This window comes from Erythrolamprus reginae, chromosome 3 (genome assembly GCF_031021105.1).
Source record: "Erythrolamprus reginae isolate rEryReg1 chromosome 3, rEryReg1.hap1, whole genome shotgun sequence".
NCBI classification, from domain to species: domain Eukaryota; kingdom Metazoa; phylum Chordata; class Lepidosauria; order Squamata; family Dipsadidae; genus Erythrolamprus; species Erythrolamprus reginae.
In genome coordinates, this window is record NC_091952.1 from 153,261,131 (window position 1) to 153,275,778 (window position 14,648).

The 14,648-nt window shown below is 39.2% G+C and overlaps 1 protein-coding gene across 2 annotated transcripts in view; it reads left to right on the forward strand.

Moving 5' to 3' along the window:
• The first annotated feature begins 3,945 nt into the window (after positions 1–3,945).
• Positions 3,946–14,648, forward strand: part of TERT (telomerase reverse transcriptase) — a 38,163-nt gene continuing 27,460 nt past the window's right edge. Inside the window, exons 1-5 of one of the 2 annotated variants that reach the window (XM_070747046.1) lie at positions 3,946–4,297; positions 7,699–9,571; positions 10,017–10,215; positions 11,499–11,688; positions 13,839–14,021. In XM_070747046.1, the coding sequence (XP_070603147.1) occupies positions 4,061–4,297; positions 7,699–9,571; positions 10,017–10,215; positions 11,499–11,688; positions 13,839–14,021 (2,682 nt within the window). In that variant the 5' untranslated portion in view covers positions 3,946–4,060. Of the gene's footprint in view, positions 4,391–7,698; positions 9,572–10,016; positions 10,216–11,498; positions 11,689–13,838; positions 14,022–14,648 lie in introns of both variants that reach the window. The other variant, XM_070747045.1, reaches the window with a different exon arrangement.

Here is a 14,648-nt window from a genome sequence, read left to right on the forward strand (position 1 = left end):
ATTTATTTATAAATGTTATTTATACATCCACACCATTTATAGTATTTCTCAACTTCAGATTCTATTTCTGAGAAGAATCAATTTAGTGGAAGTTTCACACATTAACCTTGATTTGAAAATGCATTTCAGAGAACAGTTAAAAGTTGGACTTTGATTTGCAACTAATTTGTCAAGGATAGAAGAATTAAAAATAGTTTGATCTAAATAAGAGAGACAAGATGTTGAATTTCCATCATGGCATCTACTATAGGAGTCCCTTTGTTTAATATGTACAGTAAAATCTGGGTAGTGACTATAGAGATATGAGGCACAGTTTACTTGTATGAACTGTTAGAATTTATACACACACACATACACACACACAAATATCCATTGGCCATCCTAGATAATGTATTACCAGTATCCTCACCTGACAAATATAAGAAATTGAATCTAAAAGAATAGTATTGAGATGCCTTAGGACCAAGAAGAGGAAATGTGAGTCTAAACCACCTCACTAGCTCTCAAAAAGGAAGAAAACTGCTTCAGTACTTCTGCACAGCAGTTGATTATGGTTAGATTCAATTTTTTTTACTACCAGTTCTGTGGACGTGGTGTGGCTTTGTGGGTAGGGCAGGAGAAAGATACTGTAAAATCTCCATTCCCTCACCACTCCAGGAGGTTACTGAAAATCCCAATTTCTTCCTGATCAGTTGGGACTTGGGAGGCAGATAATAGATGGAGGTGGGGCCAGTCACAGGTAGTATTTACCTGTTCTCTGAACTACTCAAAATTTCCGGTTTCAGTTCTTCAGAACTGGTCAGAATCTGCTGAATACCACCTCTGGGTAATTGTGGTAATTGTTTCTGATAAAAAGGCACTGAAAGCTGCTTAAGCTTGCCAAGTCACTGCTTAAAACAGCAGTGAAAAAACCCCCAAGGAAGGAAGTATCCTTTTGTTTGGTGTTCTCTGAAGAAAGTTCCTAATTCCTTGAAGTTAATGAAAGCTGCTATTCTGTTAGGTCACACTGCAAAAGAACAGAGAAAGATTTTTTGTTTTGCATGCACCTACGTTTTATAGCCAGTTAAATTTGATTGAAACTTACTGTACCTGTGTAGGAATTATTCAAATAATTGTTTTAAATAAGCAGAAAGTATAACACAATCTCCAATTCATTTGCTATTACTCCCCAGTCCTGGAAAACAGAGTTAAGGGATTAGATTCCTTACCCAGATTCCCAGATAGAAATTGTTTGAACGTTGGGTCATTTCTGATTTATCACTAAATATAAATCATGGAACTATTTATTTTGCTTTCTTTCAAATCTAAGCATCCATTTTATATCCACGCACACTGTGTAGCCTCCACTACCTTTCTCTCCTCAACGATGGTCAGACAGAAACTTAGCCAGATATCTGTTTGCTGGTCCTATTTGGCACATGTTCAGCAAATCTGCTGTTTTCATCCTCCAGGTTGCTTTGAACAAACTTCAAACCCTCACTACAAATATTTCATTATAGATAATCCTCGATTTACGACAATTGAGTCCAAAATTTATGTTGGTAAACAAGACCATTGAATGAATTTGCCCCATTTTAAAACCTCTCCTGCCATAGTTGAGTAAATCATGGCAGTTTTTAAGTTAGTAACATGGTTGTTAAGTGAATCTGTCTCCCCCTCCCCATTGGTTTTGCTTGTGAAAGTTGCAAAAGGTGATCACATGACTCGGGGTCACCCGCAACCATCATAAATACAGTACGTACCAATTGCCAAGTATCCCAATTTTGATCACAAGGGTTGTGTGAAACAGTCTTAAGCCACTTTTTTCAGTGATGTTGTAACTGAACAGTCACTAAATAAAACCATTGTAAGTCGAGAACTATATCCCAGCATCCAGGCCGGTCCCACCCCATCTACTCCTACCCTTTCCTTAATTTGGTGACGTCAGTCCCTATCTGTCATAGGTTTTCTGTAGCCTTTGCAGGAATTTCTCTTCCACTCACAAAACCTTATTCCACCAGACCTGAAATACTGGGATTAGACAATTTACAACTACGTCACTTTCGATCTGATCTAAATGTAGTTCATAAAATCCAAGGTGGGTAAAATGAGGACCTGGACTGTGGGGGCAATATGCTGGCTGTTAAAAAGTGCTGTTGCTAACATATTGTAAGCCGCCCTGAGTCTAAGGAGAAGGGTGGCATAAAAATCAAATAAATACATAAATATATCAAAATGCCCTTCCTTTTAATGACTACTTCACCTTCAACCGCAGCAATACACAAGCATGTAATAATAGATTCAAACTAATTGTAAACAGCTCCAAATTCGACTGCAGAAAATACGACTTCAGCAATAGAGTGCTCAATGCCTGGAATGCACTACCTGACTATGGTCTCTCCTCCAAACCCCAAAAACTTTAACCTTAGACTATCTACAATCATCTCTTCCTGTTCCTTAGAGGCCTGTAAGGCAGTGGTTTTCAACCTTTTTTGAGCCACGGCATATTTTTTACATTTACAAAACCATGGGGCACATTGGGGGGGGGGGGGGGGGGGGCTAAAAAAAGTTTGGACAAAAAATCCTCTCTCTCTCTCTCTTCCTCCCTTTCGCTCTATTTCTCTCTCCCTCCCTCTTTCTCTCCCTTCCTCTTTTTTTCTCTCTCTCTCTCCATCCCTCTTTCTTTCTCTCTTCCTTCTTTTCTCTTTTTTGCTTTCTCCCTCCCTCCCTCCCTCCCTCTATGTCTTTCTCTCTCCCATCTTCCCTCCCTCTTTCTCTTTCTTTCTTTCTCTCTCTCTTGTTCTTTCTTTTTCTCTCTCTTTCTTTCTCTCTCTCTTGCTTTCTCTCTCTCTTGCTTTCTCTCTCTTGCTTTCTTTCTCTCTCTCTCTCTTGCTTTCTTTCTCTCTCTCTTGCTTTCTCTCTCGTTTTCTTTCTCTTTCTTTCTTTCTCTCCTTCTTGCTCTTTCTTTCTCTCTCTCTCTTTCTCTCTCTCTTTTCTTTCTCTCTCTGAGCTTCGCGGCACACCTGACCATGTCTCACGGCACACTAGTGTGCCGCGGCACACTGGTTGAAAAACACTGCTGTAAGGGGCATGCATAAGTGTACCACTATGCCTACCGTCCATGTCCTGCTGTCCTCTTTAATTGTTACTTTTTATTTATGCTTATACAAAATACTACTATCCTATACATAGAAACATAGAAGATTGGCGGCACAAAAAGACCTCATGGTCCATCTAGTTTGCCCTTATACTATTTCCTGTATTTTATCTTAGGGTGGATATCCCCGGCATGTTTAAATTCAGTTACTGTGGATTTACCAACCACGTCTGCTGGAAGTTTGTTCCAAGCATCTACTACTCTCAGTCAAATAATATTTTCTCGGTTTGCTTCTGATATTTCCCCCAACTGACTTCAGATAGTGCCCCCTTATTCTTGTGTTCACTTTCCTATTAAAAACACTTCCCTCCTGAACTTTTTTTCAACCCTTTAACATATTTAAATGTTTCAATCATGTCCCTCCTTTCCTGTCCCATGTTTGACAAATAAACTCTCAAATGCTGGGATTCAGAGTGTACATGACACACACAAACACCACATAATAATAATAATAATAATAATAATAATAATAATAATAATAATAATAATAATAATAATAATAATAATAATAATAATAATAATAATAGTGCATAAGTGCACTAGTGTGCCTTCCTTCCCCTGTCCAATTGTCTCTCCTTTATCTCCTTTATCTTTTCTTCCTTTCATATATCTTCTCTATTTTTATAACTTTACTTCTATCCTTTTCTTTATATATATTACTACTTGTCTATTCTCTTCAATGTGTATTGTGTATTGGACAAAATACAGTAATTACATAAAATAAAAAATACCACGATAGAGAAAAAATGGTTGCACGCACAACACGAAAACCCAGCAAAAACTTTTCCCGGGCCTGCCTTAAAGGGCGTGGCTTTTAGCAGCTTGAAGAGCCAATAAGGGAGACGGCTCGGATTTCAGTGGACCACGGAAAACGCGCTCTCCTGCGCTCGGCTTGCGTGCACAGTCGCTTCTTTCGGTGCCTGAATGGACCGACCCGGGCGATGGAGAGCTGTGCGAGAGCTGCTGTGCAGCTTTTACGCGGAAGTGCTGCCGCTGGAAGCCTTTGTGCGGCGTTTGCAGAGGCGGACGCTTGCCGAGGGCCAACTGCAAGCTCTGGTGCAGGACGGGGATCCCGCGAGCTACCGTAGCCTGGTCGCCCAATGCCTGGTGGGGCGGCTGGTTACGTGCGAGCCCCTCCCTGCCTCTTTCGACGTCCAGCGAGTAAGTGGGCAGGTTTTGCGTTTGACCCGGATTACTTTCTGCCCCCCCCCCCTCCCGACGGCGCCCTCCTCTCCCCGGAAAACCTATTTGGGGGTATGTGACCCTATTTCGCCACTTGGTACCCGCTGGGTTCCAAGGGCCACCCAAAGTTTTGTCTGAGGAAAATGCAGAAAGGGCTTCCCTCGAAAAAATGCCTAATATGTGTTATGGTTAGTGCATAGTTGGCTCTTTCATTTCCTCCCCGCTGCTTAAAGTGGGCTTTCTTCTTCTGCCTATGGTAGGCTGCCCTGTTTTACTAATATTTGTAGCTCGGGGTTGAAACGAGGGCTCCTGGATGCTCTCTCAGCTTGCTTCTTTCCTTGCCGTTTAATCATTGCTCAGACTAGGTAACATCGGTGGTGGCGCGCTGTTTTAAAACCAGATCTATAAAGTTACTTAAAATTGCTGAAGATTAAATGGGCTCTGGGGACCTGAGGGTGTGTTCGTGGGGTAGGGTGCATGGCAATCTAACCAAAACAAAAGGTGAAGTTAGTCACTGACAGGGAGTACGTTATGTTGTTCATAAAATCATACATCATAATGTACTCCCTGTCAGTGACTACTTCACATTTAACAACAACAACACAAGAGCACATAATAGATATAAACTGAATGTAAATTGCTCCAAACATGACTGCAGAAAATACGATTTCAGCAATAGTGGTCACTGCCTGGAACTCATTACCTGACTCTGTTGTTGCTTCCCCCAACCCCAAAATGTTCAACCTTACATTATCTATAATTGACCTCTCCCCTTTTCTAAGAGGTCTGTAAGGGGTGTGCATAAGTGCACTTTTGTGCCTAATGTCCCTGTCCTACTGTCTTATTATCCTTTCTATTACTACGTTCTACTTATGTTATGTTAATATGTACTATAATACTATACTCGTTTGACAAATAAATAAATAAAAATAAATAAAACAGTCATTCCATGGAAAGAAAGAAAAAAAATCTGGTGAACCTCGAAAAATTAGAATATTGTGCAAAAAGTTCATTTATTTCAGTAATGCAACTACGTGTCAGGCAAGATAGTTCAATAGTGATTTGTCATAATTGTGATGATTATGGGGTACAGTTCATGAAAATTCCAATTCCCCCATCTAGAAAATTAGAATATTATATGCAATCAATAAAAGAAGGATAGTACATAGAACAGTATTGGACCTCTGAAAAGTATAAGCATGCATATGTATTCAGTACTTGATTTGGGCTTCTTCTGCAGCAATTAATGCCTCAATGCACTGTGGCATGGAAGCTATCAGCCTGTGGGACTGCTGAGCGGTTATGGAAGACCAGGATGCTTCATTAGCGGCCTTCAGCTCTTCTGCATTGTTTGATCTCATATGTCTCATCTTTCTCTTGGCAATGGCCTATAGATTCTCTACAGAGTTCAGGTCAGGCAAGTTTGCTGGCCAATCAAGCACACTAATGCTATGGTCATTGAACCAGGTTTGGGTGCTTTGGTCAATGTGGGCAGGTGCTATGTCTTGCTGGAAAATGGAGTCAGCATCCCCATAAAGCTCATCTGCAAAAGGAAGCATGAAGTGCTCCAAAATCTTCTAGTAGACCTCTGCATTGACCCTGGACTTAATGAAGCACAATGGACCAACACCAGCAGATGACATGGCTCCCCAAATCAACACAGACGGTGGAAACTTCACAATGGACTTCAGGCATCTTTCAGGGTGTGCCTCTCCATTCTTCCTCTGTACTCTGGGTCATTGGTTTCCAAATGAGATGCAAAAGTTTTCACAGTCTGTGTTGATTCTGTTTTAGTGCGTTGTGGTTTGCATGGAATGGCTTGTCCTGCCAGTATTATTGGGGCTGGGGGGTGGCTTTCTCCATAGTACTTCCTTGATTAGTGTCTGGTTTTCTACTTGATGGTCTTGTTTCAGGGTCATGCCTGTTTCGTTCTTCGTTTCTTTCAGTAACCCCAAGCCCTCCCTTGGTTCTCCAATGCTGTTCCTTTTATCAATGACCAGCAATGGCATTTCCCTTTTTTCTTTTAGAAAAGTTGGTGATTGGAAGCCTCTGTAATGGCTAATCTTTCTTTGTTTCTTGAATAGGACATCTTTGGATATGCTTATGAAGTTCAAAGCCTTTCAGGAGGGAGATAATAGCTTGAGGTTACCCCCTTTTTTCATTGGTTTAACATGGGCTCCCTATAATTTATTACAGTTCTTCCAGTCATGAGCAATATGTCCAAATCTGTGCGGGTATTGTAATCCTACATTTTAATAAGTATAAATGAACAACTTTTCTCAGTTTACAAAATTCTAGATACAATTATGATTAGAAATGTTTTAAGGAGGTCTTGCCCATTTTCATTTGCTACCAGAAGTACCAAGACTTCATTGTATGCTTGTAGAATTCAAGATTCACATGCCAGCATCCAGCTCTATAACTAGCCTTATCTGACAGATATTGCTTCCTGCTTTAGGTGAAAAAAGTGTGTATGCAGGCACTAGGAAATGCTCAAGTTGCATTTTCATTGAGATATTCGAGGTTCGACTACTGTAACGCTCTCTACATGGGGCTACCTTTGAAAAGTGTTCGGAAACTTCAGATCGTGCAGAATGTGGCTGCGAGAGCAATCATGGGCTTTCATAGATATGCCCATGTCTCGTCAACACTCCACCGCCTGCACTGGCTACCGATCAGTTTCTGGTCACAATTCAAAGTGTTGGTTATGACCTATAAAGCCCTACATGGCATTGGACCAGAATACCTTCAGGACCGCCTTCTGCCACACAAATCCCAGCGACCGATTAGGTTCCACAGAGTTGGTCTTTTCCGGGTTCCGTCAACAAAACAATGTCATCTGGCGGGACCCAGGGGAAGAGCCTTCTCTGTGGAAGCCCCAGCCCTCTGGAATCAACTCCTCCCAGAGATTAGGACTGCCCCCACCCTCCTTGCCTTTCGTAAACTCCTGAAAACCTACCTATGTAGCCAGGCATGGAAAAAGTGATATACCCCTCGGCTGTTCCGTTTTATGTATGATTTGTTTGAGCTGTATGATTGGTTTTAATAAGGGTTTTAAAATTGTTTATTTTTTTTAATATTGGATTTGTACTTTGTATTGCTTGTTGTGAGCTGCTCCGAGTCCTTGGAGAGGGGCGGCATACAAATCTAATTATTATTATTATTATTATTATTATTATTATTATTATTATTATTATTATTATTATTATATTTGGTGGAAATATACCTTTGTATTCAACATATCCACTGGTATGTTGAATAAAATAAGATTCCCCCCCCTTTGCATTTCTATTCAATTCTACATAATTAATGCCATTTGTGATTTATTCAAATTTTTGCTAGGAAGATGGTAATTTATTTATTTATTTGCTATTTTGCAGGATTTCCATCAGGATGATGTCCTTACACGAATCATACAGATAATTTGTCAAAAGAAGAAAAAGAACGTGTTGGCATTTGGTTATACCCAATTGAATGAAAAATGTTACCAGTTGCCCTATATTGGTAGCTACGCGGATAATCATTCAACAGAAACTATTCGACGGAATGTGCTTTGGGAGGTCATTCTAAACAGAGTTGGAGATGACATCATGATGTATATATTAGAGCATTGTGCTCTCTTTCTCCTTGTGCCTCCTAACTGCTGTTACCAAATTTGTGGAGAGCCCATCTATGACCTTGCTTCAAGAAAAGTGACACAGCCTCCGAACTTTCTTCGACAGAGGATTCATGGGCCTTCGCCTTGTGTCCTAACAACTTATCTCCGTAAAAGGTTTCAATCTTGTAGGTGGTATCCCAGAAAAACAAAGTGGAAGAAATGGAATTCTGAAAGGCAGAAATGGAATGAAAAACAACAACACAACACTCAGCGGTCTTCAGTAGCTCAAAGTTCTTCTGACCAAATTCCTACAAAGAAAAGGCAAATTATGAGCGAACAGATGAGTGAACACACCGAAAAGCAGCAAAAGCCCTTTCTTAGCCCATCATTAAGAACACAGGGTTTAAAAAGAAAATGGACAGGCCAGTGTGATATTAATGCCAAGAAAATAAAAATCATGATAAAGGAGGACCATGTAGAAAAAAACCCAAGAAACCCAGATTCAAGAGAAAAACAAAATCAGTTGATTTTAGATTGTGATAAACCTGAGGCTAATTCGATATGTATACAATCGTGTTCAAAAGGATTAACTCTTATGAACTCTGCCCCCCATAACGGTGGAATACAAGTATCTGGGGTATCTGGTGCAACTAATGACAATCAAGGGCCTTCAGTGTGTAAAAAGCAAGATAGTTTAATTAAACCATTTTGTGAATCCAGTCTGCAACCAACATGCAATGCTAAACTGCCAAAGAAGGTAACTAGAACCTCTGATAATAGTTCTGTGCGAGTGGGGCTTGCAAAAACGGTTTTACCAGAGAAAGACCTTGGAACTCGCTCATCTAAATCTGTTGGGAAATTTTACAATAGGGTACCTGTAGTGCACATTGAGAGACATTCTCTCTTATATTCCTACCAGCGTTTGAAAGAGTGTTTACCTAAGTCGTTTGTATTAAATCACTTGAAGGGCCGTCCAGCAGGAGGAGAATACTTAATAAGACAAGTGTTCTTCAGCAGTAAGATTCTGAAGCAGCCGGGTCGTCCTAGCGTTCAAAGTGGCCCCAAGAAAAAGAAGAGGCTTCCAAAACGCTACTGGCAGATGAGAAAGGTGTTCCAAGAACTCTTACGGAACCATGCCAAGTGTCCTTATCAAGCAATATTAAAAAGGAATTGTCCCGTTTCAGTTTCTGAATCGGATACAATAAGGTTAAGTGAGCAGAGTTGCAAACAAAAGGGTCACCAAGTAGAGCAAATTTCATCCAAGGGGCAGCTGGATAACCCAGTAGAAGGTTGCACCGCAAGCAGGTCAGGTGCCTTGAACCCACTTCCAGAAACTGGCGCTTCAAGCCGAAGCTCTGAAAGAACAAAATTATTTGAAAAAAAGGATAAGGAGCAGGTCTTCCAAGATTCCTCCGCTTCTGAGGTCTTAGCATTGCTGAAACAGTATAGCAGTCACTGGCAAGTGTATACTTTTGTGAGGGGATGCTTAGAGAGAGTGGTGCCTCCTGCGCTTTGGGGTTCAAACCACAACAAATGCCGTTTCTACAGAAATGTGAAGACGTTTATCTCCTTGGGGAAGTTTGGCACATTTTCTTTGGAGGAGCTGACATGGAAAATGAGGGTCAGTGATTGTGCTTGGCTTCGTCTCACCAAAGGTATTAAGAGGGATATCCTCAGGATATCACTTTTATTTTTGAAAATATTTTCAAATGTTATTTTCACATTCTTAATTATACGTGTAAATTGGTCTTGCAAATAAGCGACATTTTATTAGACCGCCTGTTTGTTTGAAAAGGCAGATTTTTTTTTCAGATTCCGACCTCTTTGGCAGAAGAAGTTTATGTTCCTATTATTAAGCTTTAGTGCATGCATTGGAGAGAAGTATACAATTGTACATGCAATTACCTCTTTGATTTATAATGCAGCATTTGTTAACATTTGCATAAGATATTTCACAGTCGCTATTTAATGGTTTGCATCATTTTATCTGTCATATCTTTAATTTAGCCTTTATCTTGGCTGTGAAGATAACGTGAATAGATGCTTTTTGCAAGAACAGAAATCTTACTGATTGTCACTAAATGTGGACTCTCTTTATAGAAAGTGGCCATTCTGTTCCTGCTTCTGAACATCGCTTTCGGGAAGCGCTGATGTCTAAATTCCTGTACTGGCTGATGGGCTGTTACGTTACAGAGCTCCTCCGATCTTTCTTTTATATCACAGAGACAGCATTTCAAAAAAACTTGCTTTTTTTCTTCCGAAAGGCTGTTTGGAGCAAACTACAAAGCATTGGAATCAGGTAGCGAAATCAAAAGTGCAAAAGTGCAAAGAAAGCTGTTCCCTTTATGCTAAGAATGGGGAATTCTGTCCTACAGACCTAATCTAGATCACCAGGTCAGCCCATCTATCTTGAAAGGTGGCTATGCTATACTTGCTCCCTGCTTGCTTTAGAGTGGGAGGATCCTGGACTGCTAAACGTGAATGGTATTGAGCAAAGCAGGAAATAGGAAGCCTAGCTCTGCTCCACATAAATTGACTTTCCATAGAGATCTGGCAGTCTTCATATGTCTAGCTGCATGGGTAAAGGAGCCCTATCCAAGGCTAGTTTTCATTTCGCCTTAAATGGAGCATGGTGGGGCATTTTTCAAAGCCTAATCTGTCCTCCCTTCCCTGTATGGGATGTCATTTAAATCACCCAGGCAGGTAGGATATTAAATCAGATTTCTTATCCCTACTTTTTCCAACACCTATGGTTGGCTGCCTTTGGCACTGAAACTGGACAGTTGCTGTTCCATTGTTAATTCTGACTTGAAGGTCGTCTTCACATCATAGACAACTTGCCTAGTTTTGGGATTAGAATGCAGAGGAGGTTCATCTCATCTGCCTGTGCTTTGAACAAATGCTGCCAGGAACTTAGGATCCATGAAGGCAAAGACTACTTTTGCTAGCTATATACCTCCTGGCTGTCTTCTGTCATTGGAGCCTGTTAGGGATGGCGGGAAGGACTTTATACCATTACAGTTGTCTTCCTCCTCAGTCAGAGGAATTTTCTTCAGATTGTAATTCTCTTCATCTGAATTGGTTTCCAGAGCCATATGAACAATATCATGCGTTTTGTGGAGTTGGATTCAGCAATTGGTGGGGAATGTAAATGTGAAGTTGCCTTCAAGTCAGAACTTGAGTTTAGATGATTATAGATATATCCACTTAGTTTTCCTTGGCCACATTCTGCCATTTCCTCCTCATGGGTTATTTTCCCTTTCCAGTTAAATCTTACTGATCTATGTATTAACCAGGCCTGAGACTGCCTATATTCTAAACCAGGAGGAGGTTGGACAGATGGTGCCACTTTCTGGAACTTTTTATTGGGTGATAACACAGTAGTATTTTAAGGTATAATAATATACCTAAAAATAAACATGAAATTTAGATGTCGTATAAAGATATAATTTGACTGTATCTTATTTTTAGTGTAGACCACCTAGAAGTGTTTTTGAAGTTGAGTGGCTGCTAAATGTTACAAGTAAATGACAGTCTGCTGTGTGTGCATTTAAAGTACTGTACTGCCAACTTCTATTTTAGGAGCCACCTGGCCAAAGTGCAGCTTCATCCTTTATCAAAGGAAGAAATTGAACATTTACAGCACAGAAAGTATGTCCCCCTGGCATCCAAGCTCCGATTCATCCCCAAACCAAACGGGTTGAGACCTGTGGTCAAGCTGCATGGTGTGATCAGAGCAGAAACATTTTGCAGAGACACTGGAGACAAAAAGGTCCTTAATTTATTGAGTTAATTTAACATTACATCAACCAAATTCATGTATTTGGGGGGCAGGGGGCTGAGCTATATATTTGTACACTTTGATTGTTGCCAGTTCTCTTCTCTAAACCTTTTCTAATTTGTTTAAATCTTCAAAATATATTATTCAGTATTAAGCACTGTGTTCCTGTTAGGACCTCATTTTTATAAAATGATCAAGCTATCGCTTTGTATTAAGTATCATATTAATACAGCTTACAACTGCGGGCTTTTTTTTTTTTTTTGTAGCAGAATCCTCAGGTTGCTTATTTCCATTTTGCTTATGATCAAGCATCATTTTCCTATACATTCTCTCTGCATTTCTTTTACATCCAGTCTTTATTGTTTTGCTTACATCCTGAATTCAATACTTTATCTTTCTTTGTTGAATAACTTTTTTTAATTTCATCCCAGTGTCTTCCAGCAGGATAACTTTGAATGTTATTCATTACTTCTCCCAGTTTCATGTCTACATATTTAATAAAAATAAGCTTCTCCTGCTTATTCCCAAAATAACTAAAAATGCAAGGCAGAATTTATCAGAATCTTCATTGTATTAGGGATAAGCATTCCATGTGTACACTTTTTAATCAGTTATGAAGCCACTTGATTTGACATATGTCCAGGATGTTGGTAATGTGCTAATTGAAATAATAGGCCAACTGAAATATTAGGTTAGAGCATCTTTGAAAATTCTTTTGGCATTTGAACTGCAATTCATCCAGTCAACCAAGCAACGTACAGTATAGGAAAACTGACAAAATGTCAGATAAAAGCTCTGATCTCTTACTTTCCTTCCCTTGTTTCCTAATAAGATATGAAACTTTCATACCTAGTGGTAGAGGGTCCATATGTGAACAGAAACAGGTAAAGATCATTGTTGTCAATCTGTCTATTATAACATAGATCCATACATTTCAGCCCAGCTCATGAATTCATTATTTGGTTCTATAAACCTCTTTCTTGTTCTCAGCCTTTAAGTAGCCCAGGCCAAGAAAGGTATCACAAAGTTTCCTATTTTAATGTTGTAGAAATTTTATTTTATTGATTTAAGGTATTATAATAAAATCTTGAAAACTCAGTCCAAGTTTCTTACTCTCCCATCTTATATTAAACAAAATCAAGATGGGGTTGTTTTGATGATTTTGGTTTCTTTCAATCCCTGGATAATATAATTATTGCAGCAAGCCATTCCTTAAGAGTTATTTAATAAAAATAATAATAATGATAATGATAATAATAATAATAATAATAATAATGATAATAATAATAATAATAATAATAATAATAATAATAATAATAATTTGTATGCCGCCCCTCTCCGAAGACTCGGGGCGGCTCACAACAATAATAAAAACAATATTATAGTAGAACAAATTTAACATTAAAAAACATATAAAACCCTATCATTTAAAAAACCAAACAACACATTCATACCAAACATAAATCCCCCCCTTCTCCCAATCCTTTCTAAATTCCTGTATAACCTTTCAATAAAAGATTAGGTTTTTTTCAAACCAAGCTCAGCTCCTGGTGATTTAATGACACATCTATAATTGAACTTTTTTCTTTTCTTTTCTTTTTTGCAAAAATACCAACCCTTTTAGAAAGAACTATATTTTCTAGTTTAACATGCAGATTTGGTTATTCCATGGAAGATATTTATCCAGATACTAACTGGACCAGTCCTTTTTAGCTCCCATCCTTAGACAAGCTTAATCTGATGCTGCTGAGACACCTTTCAGTAGAGCATTTTCCGAATACCATCAGTGTATACCTCTTCATGTAGGAAGTGTTTAATGAATGTCCCAGAAAAATAAATCTCCTTTTTAATCTTTCAAAAGTAGGTTCAATGTATTAGTCAAGAGTGATTTCTTGTGACCTGGGTGGTTTCTCTTTCACACGGACCTCAGCTTCTTCATGTAATTTCTGAATGCACCCATCATATTTGCTCCTTAATTACATGCTTGTAACTATTTTTTTTCCTTTCTTCCTTGGCCCTTTTCAACTTCTTGAAGCCTCTTTCCTTCTTTTCTAACACTGAATAATTTATGCTCTCATGTTTTGCATGAGAGAAGCACTTAATAATGCTGAAATTAATTGTTTTTCTTTCATTCTTTTCAGGCTTCAAATTTCAATATGCAGCTTAAAAATGTATTTAGTGTACTTAATTATGAACGACTGAAGAACCCTGCTTTACTTGGCTCAACTGTGTTTGGAAGAGATGATATTTACAGAATGTGGAAGAAGTTTGTTTCAAGGGTTTTGGAATCATATGCTCAAATGCCTAACTTCTACTTTGTGAAGGTATGTTCAGAAAAATAGAAGCTGTTGTTCACTTTGTGAATGGGCCTCCTTTTTGATAAAATTCAGCATTTTTCTTTTGTCGAGGATGCAGTCTCCTTTCTAGGAAGCCTGAAATACTTTATTCTTGATCACTAGAGCAATGGAATTGATCAGAAAAATTCATCTGTTATAGTGGTCAAAAAAACAGGTCAAAAAGCACTTCCTTCCCAACTCCTTGAGACTCCATAACAAATAACTCCAGAGCTGCTTATCTGAAGTGAATCAATAATGAATCAATAATGGAGCAATTGCACGGTAACCATCTAGGTCAGTGGTCATCAACCTTTCTGATGCTGCAACCCCTTAATACAGTTTATCTTGTGGTGACCCCCAACCATAAGTCTATCACCAATTCTCCCAACAGAGCTTGGCAGGAAGGTCAGAGGGACACCCCCAATGTAAACGCCTGATTGGTCAGATTGTAAAAATATGTTCCAAGGCGTCAGAATAGAAGCTCTAGTTCCTAACACCATGGGAAATTTGCATTTTCCCAGGGTCTTAGGCAACCCCTGTGAAATGGTCGTTCGACCCCCAAAGGGGTCCTGATCCATAGGTTGAGAACCACTGATCTAGATAAACCAGAAAGCT